Raw genomic sequence first — 15,243 nt, forward strand, 5'->3', positions numbered from 1 at the left:
TTGAATAATATGAATAATAAAGTGCTTTGCGTAACGCTGAATTAACTTAGATGTAATTTTGTCTAAATATAAGCTTTTCTCTTTCTAATTTGTGTTTTAATTAGTCTCCCAATTATCTTTCTTACCAAGAAGTCTGTGTTCGCGATAAATTAATGAACTTATATTCATGTAGTCCTCTTAACCGAGACATTTGATGAAATGTGGTAGATTTATGCATAATTATAATTAATAACAATAAAGAGAAAATATTTTTACTTTTGATGCCAAAAGGCTTCGAAACTACTGAATCCAATTTGAAAAAATATTTCACCTAGCAATTAGGCAATGATCTGCATAGTACATGAAGAAAAGTTCCCCCAGAACGCGTAATGTTTTCAGTGAGAGATTTGATATGGAAGACTTCGTTACTTACACTTTAACACACTTGCGACACCCTATACACGTTAAAAAATAAAACAACAAAATAATTACAAAACAATATTTAATTTAATCCCCGACATTCACTTCATGTGTATCATGTGCGCTAGCGACCAGTCGTGCTTGAGTTCCGCCACATCTTCAACCTTGACGCCGGCAGCCGTCACCACGCCTAGTTGGAACCGGCTCAGCTTTTCTCTTTCTAAAGTATGTTTAATTTTACTGCCTTGCCTAATTATAATTACCATGAAGTGTCGCTATTCGCAGTATACCCATAAACTATTGAATTTATTTTCACATACTTTTCTCCAAGATATTTGATGTTATGTATGTCCACTAATATGTATAATAGATAGGAAAAATCTTTTTGTTTAATCGTATCGGAATCCGATTTGAAAAAAATATCACTGCTGGGAAGCCAGACTATCACCGACCCGAGCAACATAGGCTATATTATCCGGGTACGGGAAGAAGTTTCCCCGAAACTAATTACAATACACTAAAAACCCACTGATCTTTTTCATACAGTTTTCAGTGACATATTTAATAGGAAAGAGTTAGGTTCCTACCTATACTTTTACACACATGTGATGGCTCTCTAAAAATAAAACAACAAAAAAATTACAAAACAATATTTAATTCGAAACCCCACATTCACTTCATGTGTATCATGTGCGCTAGCGACCAGTCGTGCTTGAGTTCCGCTACATCTTCCACCTTCACCCCGGCAGCCGTCACCACACCTAGTTGGAACCGCTGGAAGGCGCGGGCGTCGCGGTAGAATAGAACCTCCATGCATTTGCGGACTAGGGCTCTGGGGAGAGAGAAAAATATGTTTAAAGTAACGAATTAAATAAATTATAGATGTATGTTCAGACAGATTTCCTGCCACGGCGATCTGCGTATGATATTATAGTGGCCAAGCATTTGCGCAGAAACAAGTGCACTCTCTATTTCCATAGCCTGATGGGCTTAAAGTGTTTCCTGGGAAACTGGTGTATCACCACTAACTTTCTAGACTATGGGCTGCTTTGTGAAAGTTTCTTAGAAACATAGCCCTTTCGGTCTGATCAAGGGTGGAAAATCGGTCGAAGTCGGAGATTTAGATCTGTCATCAGGTAAGGTATATTTACCGGAACAAAGTACATATGTAACCATTATTTGTCACGCTACATATTTCAAAATATACAGTGGGAAGTTTATCTTCTACTATATTACCTGAGTGATGATTCCGGTTTTTTTTTTAACCAAGAAAAAATATTTCTTTACAATAATAACGGAAACAGAAGACCATCAACTTACTTAGCACCCTCCTCATCCAAGTTGCCCTTGTCAACAGCCTCGCGCACCAGAGGAGTCGCCATGTACGCGCCGAGACCGGTCGCGATGGCTGCGTCTTCGTACGCTGTGCCTAGCTTGTCTACTGCGCCTAGGAAGGGCTCTCCGTCCTGTGTGGAAGAAAGAGTGATCAGTTATAAGAGGCGTATGCATATAATGATGTTTGAAGGAGACAGGACCTTGCTAAATATTTATTTAAATACTGGGTATCAGTATATTGTGTTGTTTTTAATGCAACAGATATACATCATCTGTTAATAGTTCAAGGCAATATACAGCTTGGTAACCGATGGATAGTGAAGTTACATAAGCTCTTATTTTTAAAATTGAACTCGATTCAAATGTACACTTTTTTATATTAAATAGAATGCTGAAAAGATTTGGGTTTTGGAAACAACTAAGCCACATGTTGCTGGGGAGTTTGTTGTGCCACTTCTTCTTTCCAACAAAAACATTTAAATGGTCAATGGTGGCGTTTTTGGATATGAGATGTTGGAAAAGTGCAGTTTTTCAGCAGTTATTTGAATAAATACTTTTAAAATTTGGTTTTTAACAGACCTGCATGCCAGCAACAACGTAGTTGCTCCACAAGGGGTCCATCTTGCTGCGTTTGTTGTACAGCACGCGGGTCAGCCAGCAGTGCAGAGAACGCGGCTTCAGGTGCAGACCGTCACCGATGCATTGCTCGTCGATGCTGTGGGAATTTTGAGATAATGAATTTCTACTATTGCTAAACAAGCCAAATATTTGTATGAAAAGGCTAGAAAAAAGCCAAGCTGCCCAAGTTCCTATAAACAGAAATATGTAGTTTTGGTTTTAGATAGTAGTTTTACTACAAAAGACTCACAGAATTAATGTCAGAATTTGTTAACATTATAAATTTTTACTAACTTGCTTCTAATACTGTAATAATGAAAATGAAGAAAATAAGTTTTTGACAACCAGTTTGAGAAGATCCTCAACATATAATCTTATATATCAAATAGGCTATGCAAATTACTACATATTTGTTTAACCACATTCTAAAATGAACCTCTTTCTATATATCTATATGGTACCATATAATACTTACATCTTCTGCTCAATAATGTCCTTCAAGTACTGGTAGTCAGCATAATCACCACCGTTACCCAGCAGGATCAGATCATTCACCTTCATGACACGAGGACAGTCACGGAATCTGGCTAACGTGCCGTATGAACCGAGGGTGTCAGCTGCGATCACACAGCCTTTGTCAAACTTGACTCCGATGACTGTGGTTGTGGTGGTGATTGGAGTGGCTGAACTGGAAGAGAGATCAGGTTATTTTAGTAAATTTTCATGATGGTTACGATGGTATGTGTGTTCTGATAATATTTCAGGGTTGATAAAAGAGAGATGCAACAGTTAAATGTAGAAAAAAGACGATATACGGTCACATGTTAGTCTTGTGGGATAAAATTATGGTGTAAATGAATTAATTTGTCCTCGTATGTTGGAAAACTTGGCTCACCATGACTGACGAATTGCAAGTTTACAGTTTAATATTGATTAAGAGGACGTAGTATTGAGTGAAAATAATCATTGTTTTAACATCAAAAATAGAAGAATATTGTTTAAATCTACTTACTGAGCTTTAAATTCCTGAACAGGGTGAGTGTTGGGTCCGAAGCCTGCCGAGTTTCCTGGGAAGTTATAGAACGCTCCTGGGGCAGGGCCGTTCTGCCAGAAGGGCGCAGGATTCATCATATCGCCCATAAATGCCATTTTATCAATAATATACTAATTTATTTTCTACTAAAATACTTTTTGTTACAAAATAGTGAATTGCACACAATGACAAGCCGCAACGAATTTGACGGAAAATGACAAACAGTTTTTGATCACATTTCGTTACACAACAAGATTTTGATTGATTTTATTTTGTCTTTTATTTGTCAGGATAGGGCTCACGTATATATTTTTGAAAAAATCAATAATTTTTAAATAATATTGCTGTTCGTATGCAAGTTACGATAAAATTAGGTATTAACATTATGTAAATAAACAAAGAAAAAGTTAAAAAACGGAACGTAAATAAATCGTTTAGAAAGTTTCACTTTGCAAAGAGGGATGATCCGAAAGAAATTAATTTACAGCGAAAATGACAACTTGTAATTAACCAAAAACCTTGTCATTATGTTTCATATAAGTTGAATGTATTATTGACCGAAATACCTACAACTAGATTTTGAATTTTGGAAACGTTTCTGCGACTTGCATACAACTTCATACTAGTCACCGGCATCAATTTTCTGAACGAAACGTAACTTCGATGATGTATTGCTAAGTTCACGTTCTTTCAATTTCCTCTCAAAAGATTGACACAACAAAATGTCTAAAAGAGGTTCGTGAATTTAATAAAAATCCATTTAGATCGTGTTATTTCGCGCTAAAATTTATAAGAAAGCATGTGTGAATCGAAACTAGTATCATATCTGTTTAGAAGGCACAAATATTTTCGTTATCCACTTTGTATTTCGTGAGTAGAAGTGTTGTGATGAAAAATGTATGAAGTGTGGTTTTTCTGTTTTAAGGACGTGGTGGTTCCGCGGGAGCGAAGTTCCGCATCTCCCTGGGTCTCCCTGTCGGAGCCGTTATCAACTGCGCAGACAACACAGGTTAGCACGAGTTTGTTTTAGAACACTAACATAACCTATTCAGGCACGTTTGACTGAACACTAATGATGATATTTTACGGACGCACTGTGTGCATTGATATCATAATGATTTCTTCCTTGGCTGTGTCTGAAGTTGTTCAGTTAGTAAAACATAACAAATTGCCGCCCTAACGTATTTGTTTCTGAAGGACGAAGAAGTTTTTATCAAAGTATCAGTTCAATGAAGGGCCTTGTTGCTACAATCATGATAGAAATTAGTTCATGAATAGATCCAACCCAGTTTCAGAATACTAATGCCTACATTTCGAAACATGACCTCATAAACATGAATTTCATACATGTTTGCCCATTAGATGCAGCAAATAAAACCAAAACAAAGACAAATAAGGTTACATTTAATACTACCTACCAAGGAGGCCAAAAGCAATACAAAAACAGTTAAGAACTCATTCATAGTTATGTTTTACCTCTATGTCTATGACAAAATTTTTAATTCAATACCTCTTTACTGAAATATTTGCCTATAATAATTTTCAGGAGCCAAGAACCTGTATGTGATCGCCGTGCAGGGTATCAAGGGTCGCCTGAACAGGCTTCCCGCTGCCGGATCTGGAGACATGATCGTTGCTACCGTCAAGAAAGGCAAACCTGAACTAAGGAAAAAGGTATTATCACCATTTTGTGGTTTTGAGAATGGCATGCTGTAATTTTCTTTGATTTTAGACATGATAGATAGTTGAAGTAAATAATGTCAAAACTTAGAATTGGGATTCCAAAAGCTGAAAAATCTGAGAAACTGAAACTTTCTCTGTTCAAACCGAAAGCTTAGTAACGTTTACATTTGGGAGAAAAAGATAGCAAAAGGGACATAATACCCTTTTTGGGGTATTCTCAAAACATTCCAATGTTATAAAGCTGGGTTCCAACCAATCTTAAGAGCTTTAAGATACATAGTAGATACTGAATGCATGAATGCTTGCTTTTTTACAATTTGTTGTACTAATAAAAAAGTATTACATTATCTCCAAAAGTATCAATAAAATAGAAGTTCTAGTTTTGCGATAATTACGGAGTTACCATGATGATATGCCATAGGGTTTCGCTAACATTTTACATCTGAACTGAGATTTCAGAGTGTTGATATGCCTTGGCTGACTGAGTGACTCCAATTACTAACAAAGAATTAATATCCTAATACATAAGACCTTAGAGTTTTTGTATTCTAACCCCCTAATGAGAGAGAACTTAAGATAATGAATGCGATTTTGATCAGAAATTGTATTCATAATGCAATTTGTGCATTTTTTAAATTGCTATAATAAGCATGGATTTTGTGAGTTTAATAGTATGAGTAGTTCGCAATAACGTTATACCAACTATGTTTTTATAATTTCGATAAACAGCAATCCAAGATGTTTGCCAAAATTCTAATCAAAGCATTCATTTCCGAAAGGGGTTGACAAAACACTAAAATGACAATTGAAGAACGATGTAATCAACCCCATTGGTAACTTATTTCATGGTTAAAATTTTCCACTTGAACTTGGTTTACACATGCATACATAAAACTAATACATATCTTAACTGTTCCCAGGTAATGCCAGCAGTGGTGATCAGACAACGGAAACCATTCAGAAGGCGGGATGGGGTGTTCATATACTTCGAAGATAACGCAGGCGTCATAGTAAACAACAAGGGCGAGATGAAAGGCTCGGCCATCACCGGCCCCGTGGCTAAGGAGTGCGCGGATCTGTGGCCCCGTATCGCGTCTAACGCCAGCTCTATCGCTTGAATAATATACGGTTAAGATTATATGGCTATTTTATTGGTTCACTTGGTATTCCCTGCTAACAGTAACTTTTACCCTATGCAGCTAATCTCTTTATAATTCTTACTAGTGTGATTGATCTCTACATTTTAGGTACACACCTACCCGAGATCTGAGGGTACATTCATAAAAAGTATTTAGGTAGGTAGTGAAATATTTATTCAGTTGTAAATTGCTCGAGATCAGCAATAGTCAGTAAATTCAACTTCACTACTTTTTTAACCCTAGAAGCCTAATCTATTTCGAACGTACACAAAGCCTTAACATACGTCTCAGAGGCGTACACATATAAAAGCCCCGATTTTAGGTAAATTATTTAATTATTATTTTTATTATTGAGCAGAAATTTTAATTTGGAATATAAACTAAAAATAAAACAACACTGTTATTAATTATAACTATAATTACAGTTATTTATTACAACAAAAAAACTATATGCATAAATTGGAACAAAAAAAAAATAGCTTCTTCAAAATCAGCTAAAAAATATATATTTTTTTGAATACCAAATATTTTTTTTTACGCTAATACCTATTCTTAGAGCAAATATTACAACTAATCAGATTTGAGCTTTAACAGTTGACCAAATATGTCCATTCTGAGTACGATTACGAACACTATAAATCCGCTCCGAGTTGGTAGGTGGTAAAACACGGTCTGCGCCAGATCATAGATAATACACTATATAGAGATAGATACGCAACTCATCGTTCAAAACAACTTACTAGCGTGAAAGTTAACGGGCCCCCGTCACAAGATGGCGTGGTTACTTCATGTATGGTTAGGGTAGATGGCGCTTTTCAAGAGTTCTCTTAAATATGTTTTTAAATTTGAAAATTGAAATCACTGTTTTAAATTCAATTTACTGTAAATTGAATTTAAAACAGTGATTTCAATTTCCAGTTCCAGTTTCCAGTTTTCAGTTTCCAACTTCTAGTCTAGTCAATAATATTATGGGAGATAATAAAAAAACAAAAGATAAAGAGTACATTTATCGGCTAAGTATATTTTATTTCCTTTTTTTATGTGTATTACAATATTTAAATGCTTGTAACTTAATTTCATCATTTACATCGAAATTTGTTATTTTTCCGTTAATTATTCTATTAACCCCGGTGCACCAACTGTGAATGATTAAATTAATTGACATATTAATTATAAAATCAATTAATTTATTTTTATGAACTATACAAGTAATTATACTAAAATCACAATGGCAATTGATGTAAAATTTCATTTTTCTTTCAGATATTTTATTTCAGGTGAATCTCGTAAACATGCAACAATCATATAATATATTTCATTTAATAATTTTATAAAATCATCACATGCATTAAATAAGGATTTTTCGTATAATCTATTTCATAATTAAATGATTCAAAATCAATTTCCTTTCTTAATATATCATTAGTACATGTTCCACATTTTTGAACACTTTACATTTCGATTTTTTACAATGTATCCTGCTACATATTTTTTTGATTCGGCATGCAAAATCGAGTCATTCCATTTAATTTGGTTCATTGTATTAATTAAAGAATCAATAGGAAAATCACCACTAACCAATTCAATTTCATTGTTTTGTTTTTCAGCAAGAAGATCTTTGAAAGATTGCAGTGATTTATTTTCATCTTTTCACAGTTGGCACTTACAGAATGGGGCGAATTTAAATTATTAAGTAACAAAGTTTTGAACGCATTAATAAATTGTAGGCACGAGGGATTAACATTTCGTATCCCATTACTTCTAATGTTACAAAAAAAATTTTCAAGAGGGTCCTGATTGAAATTTCTGGTTAAAAGGCTAGTAACTTTATATTTGATTTTTAAAACTCCCACATTTCTTTAAACGTTTTAATATTGTGGATCCAATTTTGAAGGGATGGCACTTTTTCATATCTTACTTCTTCTGTACCATCCCGTTTTTTTATAGTTTTAAAAGTCATTGAATCCAATATAGGAACTACCTCTGTCCATAATCTAAAATGAGGAGAATTATTCATTACACACCCTTGAAAATTTTTGGATCACCTGTATATGAATGTCCATTGAAAGAATCAAATAGTTTGTCCATAATGAGTAGAAAATCAGCAGTTTCTTCGCACTCCGCCGGAAGAAGGTTGTGTTCTGAAACAATATATTAAATAAGTACTAGAATACAGTTCATATCAATCTTTTGCTATTGTGGACCGAAATTAAAGAAAAAGAAAGAAAATACATTTATTCGACCCAGATTAGGGGACACAATAAAAAACAAAAATACAAAAATTTAATTAAAAATTAAACGGTGTGCCTCACGGCTGTGTCGAAAAGGCACAAACTTACAAACTTTAAAGTGGCAGTAACGATTTACTGTGCGTCTTTATCAGTTGGTTCAGTAAATAGTTGTGGGTGTAAATATAATTAGTAAGAAACCAACATTAAACTATATTTTGTAGTTTCATAATGTCTCAAATTTTTATTTCAATATGATAATTTTAATTTATTATTTCATTTCAATTTATAATGTTATTCCAACAATATATCTTATGCATCTTAAATATTGACATAGCCAATTTTAGATAAATTATTAGATATGAATTGTATTTTTATTTTGAATTTTATCGAGAGAAATAGCATCTCAATTGTTTGTTTTTAAATATTTTTGAACTTATAAATGTAGCCAGGACATCTAATATTATTTTAAAGAAAAATAATGAACTTTCTAATTTGTCTGTGGAGAATGAAGATGGTTAAAAACATGTAAATTAAAAATAAAAATCTAATTTAGTAAATTAATAGCAATTTTTTTTAAATATAGAGAAAATAATGAGAACAATAAAAGCATACTTACTTGCTAAGAATCTCAATGCTGATGATACCCTTTGGCTGAAAACTTGTGCAGCATATTTCACTTTCATTTTTGGAATTTTCTCTTTATTAACATGGTTTTCTGTTAATTTATTAACAAGCCTAATTTCATCATCCCCAACATCTAACTTCAACAGCATCTCCAAATGTTCCCACTTTGCATACTTTGTTTTCCCATCTTGTACAAATTTCAAATGTTTGGCGAGTAAATTATTTCTCATTCCCTTTAAAAGATGTGGAGGATCAAATAATGGGAAGACCTTTTGGTCTTCAAACTCGAAGGCTTGGGTCCTATATTCATTACCCTCTTGTAAATATTTGCGTTTTGTGTCTTCTTGAAGACTTTTATCACAGAAATATTTGTGGCTGATTGGTCACATATAGTGGCAATAACTATCAATCCAGTATTGGAGATTTCTTTTATTATTGTTTTGATCAGCTTCTTTAAATCGTCCTTTTCGTGGCACCTTGGCAAAATGAAAAGCATAAAGGTTGTTTCACTTTGCTTTTTATACCCTTGATCATAAAGACCAAGGCATGATCTGCGAGTTTTTGTTTGTCTGTGCCCAAAATCTTCAAAACCAGTTATCTGTTTTAGGGCAGGGTTGTAAAAACACCCGGAGCCAATGATACCTCATCAAACAGTAAATTGACCAACTTTTTTCTGCCGGCAATTTTGCTACTGTAGCTTTTAAATTTTAAATATATCAGGATTGAAGCCTGGTTTCAGTTCAAATTTACTCAACATTTTTGTAGGCTGCGCTTTGATGGCAAGACAAACATTTTTCGCATGAGGTTGTAAGCTTTCTGACTCTGTTTGTAAATGGTCAATGCCATGATTTTTCGTTAAATGTAAATCGCCTGCCTCGTGGTTTCTTTTTCCATTTCATTTGGAGGGAAGTAAATATTTTTATTGTTGCAGGCATTTTATTTAACTCTTTCAAAAATGATTTTGATGTGGAAATTTTCCTTGCAGAGAGTTTCTTGTTATTTTGTTCCTTATATTTCTTTTTCAGCTTCAATACTTTCTGTTTTAACTTTATTATCTCCTTCTCTTTGAGGTGACGACTCGTTTTAAATATTGACAAGTCCCTCTTTTCCTAGAACCTGTAATTTAAATTATGTTACACCTCAGATCAAAGAAATAGTGTTACACAAAGTTTTAATAGAATTGTGATAAAAATATGTTACATAATATTGTTCTGTTATTATATTATGACCAGAGATTGGAATAGGTAGGCTTCGAGGAACAGATACAAAAAGTGGAGACTTCCCTACAACAGCAGATACAAGCTTGATAAATATTTTTTATGGGGATTTTATGGGTAAACAAAATGGATATAAAGAAGATCATTCAGACTCCATACATTTTGGGCCTTTTCTACCAACGAAAAAAAATGGTATGGATGGTTAGAACTAGCTATTTGGATGAATAATTATTATGACACATAAGTTGTAGGATTATATCAAGTTATTATTATTAATCCATTTAATTCAGGTTTACAAGTTCGGAGATTTGTTATTGTCTTACATTTATTGATTCCTGCAAGTGCGGAAATAATCCTACCTAAAATTATAAACGCGAAAGTTTGTAAGTTTGGATGATGTTTGTTACTCTTTCACGAAAAAACTACTGAACGGCTTTGGATGAAATTTGGTATGTAGATAGCTTATACCCTGGAATTAGACATAGGCTATTTTTTATTCCGGTATACGCGGGTGAAACCGCGGGACGCAGTTAGTATGAAATAATCCTATACTAGTACTAATATTATAAATGTTGTGAGGATGTTTGTTCCTCTTTCCCGCGAAAACTACTAAACGGATTTAGATGAAACTTTACAGTAATATAGCTTATAAAAAATGTAATAACACATAGGCTTCACTACATAGTATAAAACAAAGTCGCTTTCTCTGTCCTTATTTCCCTATGTACGCTTAAATGCCCACTCTCTCTGCAAGAAGTTTTATGACCCTACAGTGGAAACAAATTGGAATCCTGATGATGGAAAGAAAAACCTAATGTTACAAGTCAAAGGTCAATTGTCAATAAAAATATTTACCTTTAGGGCGTTCAGCTGTCTGTAATGCATTCTGTACATCACTATGATAGTGGGTAGAGCTGGATGGCTCAATGACAGCAAGTTTATCTTGCGAAATGTTTAATAAATTCGACATGTCTGCCTCGACATGTCCCGATGGACCTTCAAGAGTTTGACCAACTGGTAATGTAGATAAATCTGCAAAAGGATGAAATTATTTATAGTTACTGTATAATTATGTAGAATATAGAACAATATTCATTTAATTCTTAGAAGATAGCATGTTGCATCAATTATTTTTGGTATATAATATTCATTTTATTTTCTTCTAATTAGGATTAGATTATTCAGTAGAAAATTTTATTTAATATTTGAGGAACAATTTTGTTATTACAGCGAAGGCAAAGAAATGTGGTTTTGTTTCTATTAAGATTTAAATAACATAAGACATCTAAATAGTAGGTACCTAGAGTTGGTATTGCATTTGGAGTAAGTCGGTGACTGGCTGAACGGTAACACTCTTCAAAATGTCTGTCGCAAAATCGAATTTGGTTATAAATGTAGATGTCGCCTTTCTCTTGTAAAGCTTTATCTAGTACTTTTTTCCACGAGTTAAACTTTTCCAAATGTGGGTATTCAGGTTTAGGAAATCGGTGCAATGGGCCTGAAATCAAGAAGTTTTATACATGAACAACTCACTCTCATTAAAATACCGTAATAGATATCATCATCATATGTATAAAATTTTAGTAATGTACTGTGATACCATCCTTGAATATTAATCTAACACTAGAAATAATAGCTGAGGTCTAGCAGTACTAGAACAGGAACACCACAGTTGAAGTAAATAAAATCACAGTAGCATAGCATGGGGTGCCGAGGGGCCATGGCCCTGGGTGGCGCTACTCTAGGGGCCGGCACCGCCGCCTAGCTGCAGCATCAAGCCAAGTAGAAGCTGATAGCGTTGACAGTAGAGGCAAAGGCATTTTTTGCCGCCTTTACATTGTCAGTTCCTATTTATGCCACCCCATAATACAATTTTCTTGAGAAGAGTCACTATACATTAAAGGTTGTCTGTAAAAGATCGCTTTTAGCGATAAGACCACCCATTGTTACACCCTTTTAGTTATTAAGTTTTAATTGTAATTTGTTATGGTGTACATAGTGTGTATAGATACCACCACCACCACCATAACAAATACAACAAGATAGATAGATATCTATCTATACTTCTAGCCTACCTCCCAATAACTTCTTGTCTACTAAAAGAAGATCTAACCTATCAGGCAGGCAGGGTACTAAATTTTTCGACTCGCTCTTGAATTTTTACATCTGCTTGTTTTTCGTTTAATTTGACAATAAATGCTTAGTCCACACAAGGCTTTATGTTTTTTGAGCTTTAAAGGAAAATCTAACATATCCTAGTTTGCAAAAAATATTGTTGCATGCTGTATGAATCGACAAAGTTATACATAGATCATTAGTGTATGAATCAACAAAATCCTAGGTAGGATGCTAAAATTTTCACACTGCTGCACTACATATCAAAGAGAGCCAGTAACAATTTCTGAAAGTATTCCTTCCAGCACCCTAGTGAATCCCAAAATCATGGGCTGAGACCGCACCTGGTCATGAGTCGATATCAATAATAATTCTTTCTTGCCAAAACCATCTTTAGAATTTTATTAAATTGTAGTCATTTGAATTTAAATAAGTACCTAAATAAGGGGGCTCGCCCCTAAGACTACCCACTGACCGGCAGCTAAATATACCTGCCGGGCGGCGGAATCCCATGCTACGCCACTGTAAAATCATAGTTTTAAAACCTGATGAAGTTATTTGGTCAGAGGGTCGTCTAGAGCGGGCTTTGTCTTATACGTAGATTCCGAGTCTTTTGATTGGATATAAAAGTTAATGTGCAGTTTCAATTGTTTGTGTAGGGTCAGGACAGGAGTGTGTGTGGTAGTGCATCTTAGATTTTTGATGACTCAAGGACTATGATGACCACAGATTGCACGGATGACAATAATGGATATTGTGCAGCCTATCAGCAAAAGATAAATTACGTGCATTATAAAGTTAAAAGTTTTGAACTTACCGTCATTGTCACAATCAAAGTAGCACTTATATCTTGACGTTGATGGCATTCCGCCCCTAAGACGATCCACTGGACGCATTTTCTAGTCCTAAATACGGTGCCGGGTCAATGTAAAAGCAGTCGATCGAGGTTCCAAAATACAAAGCCGGGTCAATGAAAATGCAGTAGATCACAGGTCCAAAATACGAAGCCAGGTCAATCACAGAAGCAGTCAGTATCAGAGTCCAGGAACACGCAACAATCGTAATAAAAAAACCAGAAAATAACACTCAGAATAAACCAACACGTTAGAAAACGGAAAACGGTTTAATTTAAAAGTATGGTCGACTGTCAATGTCAATCGTCAGTGTTTCAAGTGGTTTCAAGTAGTGTGATTATTGTGATTAACTAAGACGTCCTCATAGATAAAAAAGAATTAAAAATAAATCATAAAATTATTTAATTACAATATTTGTTAATATTTCTAATCACAAAACTTTTTTTAGATTTGTTATTAAATCGATGAAATATCGGTCTAAGGTGCAGTGACATCTAGTGACTAAAACGAAGTACAAATACCCAAGTTACGGGGCATCCGTCACTAGATGGCGCATTTCTAAAAAAAAACCTCAGAAAATTATTGTACTTCAGTTGCATCCCCATGCGCCAGATGATGGACCAGCTTCTGCAACAAGGGTAGGGTCGGTTTCTTCAGAGGCTCCAGATTCTTGTAAAGACGAAACTTACTCAGACACTTCATTATTTTCGTCCTCGCTTTGAACGTTGTCGATAATCTGGTTATTCTCAACTTCGGAATCTGAATCTTCCTGAAAAGGATTGTCTTCCTCGTTCAAAATTGCAAAAATATCGTCTTCGTCTAATACATTAGACCGTGACATATTTATACCTGAAACAACGCCGAAAAAAGATACAAAATATACGAAAAACAAGCAATAGTAAAATCACTCAATCTCAGTTAAAAGTTACACAAAGCCTAAATATACGTCTCGCAGGCGTGCAACACTTCGATAAATCAAAAATGGCGGGACTTTCCTCAACGATAGGGGCACCATCCTCTAGCTCCCGTCGGCCACGAAGATAACAGAAGAGAACCACGCGCTAGCTTCAACCGTTAGAAAAAAACAAACGATATTCGAATGCGTGTACGTCTCGCAGGCGTAGATTAGGCTTCTAGGGTTAATATTAATATCAGTAGATACGTAATACCTGAAGATCCGCGTACCTACATCAGTTATCTACATATTATATTGTATCTACCTACCCCATAAGATAATCGCTTGAAGGCCTAAGCGGGTACGCCCGGCAAACTTACCTACATACAAAAAGTCATGATGCCAAGCTTGAATGAAAATTCTCGAACTAAATACAGAAACCCATTGATCTAGATTCTGGAACCAATGGTTTCCAGGTTTTCCTATGTAGTACTAATTCAAGAAAGATTTCAAACTTGCGCACCCCTTGTCTGTTCTAAGTTGTAAATTTTCATTTGGATAATTTTCATCAATAAAATTGGGTGATGCATGCTAGAGTCTAGTTAGATTATCAAAATGTTTAAAGATAAGGGATGAGTATGAAACTAATCCCATCATTTAACAGATAAAGCAGTCAGTAGAAGTCTGCCACTCTTAAATCATAATTTTGCATCATTAATTAGTGATGGTTGCTAAAAGGTGCGTTCTGTCAACTCTTTTCGAGTACAAAATTGGGAAAGGGCAGTTTCCTGCAACGGAGAAACAATAAAAAAGTCGACAATGACGATATGGGACAAAACGCAAATAAATAACGAATTTTTTTATTTAATTTATGTTCATACCAAAGTTGTCCAAAAAATGTGGAACGCTTCACGATTTTGCGTGTCATCCTTGCGCAGGGCCATGCTAATCTTCTCTGTATCGTTCCAATTTTAGTATATGTACTGCCGAAGCAAGTACGACTGAAATGCGCAAAATTCTAAACATGTTTTGACTTTGTGGAAAACTTTGATAGCGCGATTTAGGATTCGATACATTTCGTGACTGTTGTATGACACTTG

The 15,243-nt window shown here is 34.7% G+C and overlaps 3 protein-coding genes, 1 long non-coding RNA gene and 1 other non-coding gene across 5 annotated transcripts; 1 reads left to right on the forward strand and 4 right to left on the reverse strand.

Annotated features, from left to right (window-relative positions):
* Positions 1-1,036: 1,036 nt before the first annotated feature.
* On the reverse strand, positions 1,037-3,611 carry Prosbeta7 (Proteasome beta7 subunit). The gene is made up of 5 exons (XM_064042133.1): positions 3,365-3,611; positions 2,828-3,040; positions 2,314-2,449; positions 1,720-1,865; positions 1,037-1,231 (listed from the first exon to the last, which is right to left on the reverse strand). The coding sequence occupies exons 1-5, from the start codon at positions 3,499-3,501 to the stop codon at positions 1,072-1,074; spliced, it is 792 nt and encodes a 263-aa protein (XP_063898203.1). The 5' UTR covers positions 3,502-3,611; the 3' UTR covers positions 1,037-1,071.
* A 384-nt stretch (positions 3,612-3,995) lies between these two features.
* Positions 3,996-6,206, forward strand: LOC110373793 (large ribosomal subunit protein uL14). The gene is made up of 4 exons (XM_021331155.3): positions 3,996-4,120; positions 4,311-4,394; positions 4,932-5,059; positions 5,989-6,206. Exons 1-4 carry the CDS (start codon positions 4,108-4,110, stop codon positions 6,184-6,186), a joined length of 423 nt encoding a protein of 140 aa, XP_021186830.1. The 5' UTR covers positions 3,996-4,107; the 3' UTR covers positions 6,187-6,206.
* A 2,088-nt stretch (positions 6,207-8,294) lies between these two features.
* Positions 8,295-9,586, reverse strand: LOC135118976 (uncharacterized). Its single transcript, XR_010277898.1, has 2 exons — positions 9,055-9,586; positions 8,295-8,348 (listed from the first exon to the last, which is right to left on the reverse strand). It is a non-coding gene; the product is annotated as an uncharacterized LOC135118976 (long non-coding RNA).
* Positions 9,587-9,891: 305 nt separating this feature from the next.
* On the reverse strand, positions 9,892-13,864 carry LOC135118929 (uncharacterized). The gene is made up of 4 exons (XM_064042088.1): positions 13,212-13,864; positions 11,580-11,777; positions 11,135-11,311; positions 9,892-10,178 (listed from the first exon to the last, which is right to left on the reverse strand). Exons 1-4 carry the CDS (start codon positions 13,288-13,290, stop codon positions 10,114-10,116), a joined length of 519 nt encoding a protein of 172 aa, XP_063898158.1. The 5' UTR covers positions 13,291-13,864; the 3' UTR covers positions 9,892-10,113.
* Positions 13,865-15,036: 1,172 nt separating this feature from the next.
* On the reverse strand, positions 15,037-15,142 carry LOC135118984 (U6 spliceosomal RNA). Its single transcript, XR_010277906.1, has one exon. It is a non-coding gene; the product is annotated as a U6 spliceosomal RNA (small nuclear RNA).
* Positions 15,143-15,243: the final 101 nt, after the last annotated feature.

This window comes from Helicoverpa armigera, chromosome 27, assembly GCF_030705265.1.
Source record: "Helicoverpa armigera isolate CAAS_96S chromosome 27, ASM3070526v1, whole genome shotgun sequence".
Lineage (NCBI taxonomy): Eukaryota > Metazoa > Arthropoda > Insecta > Lepidoptera > Noctuidae > Helicoverpa > Helicoverpa armigera.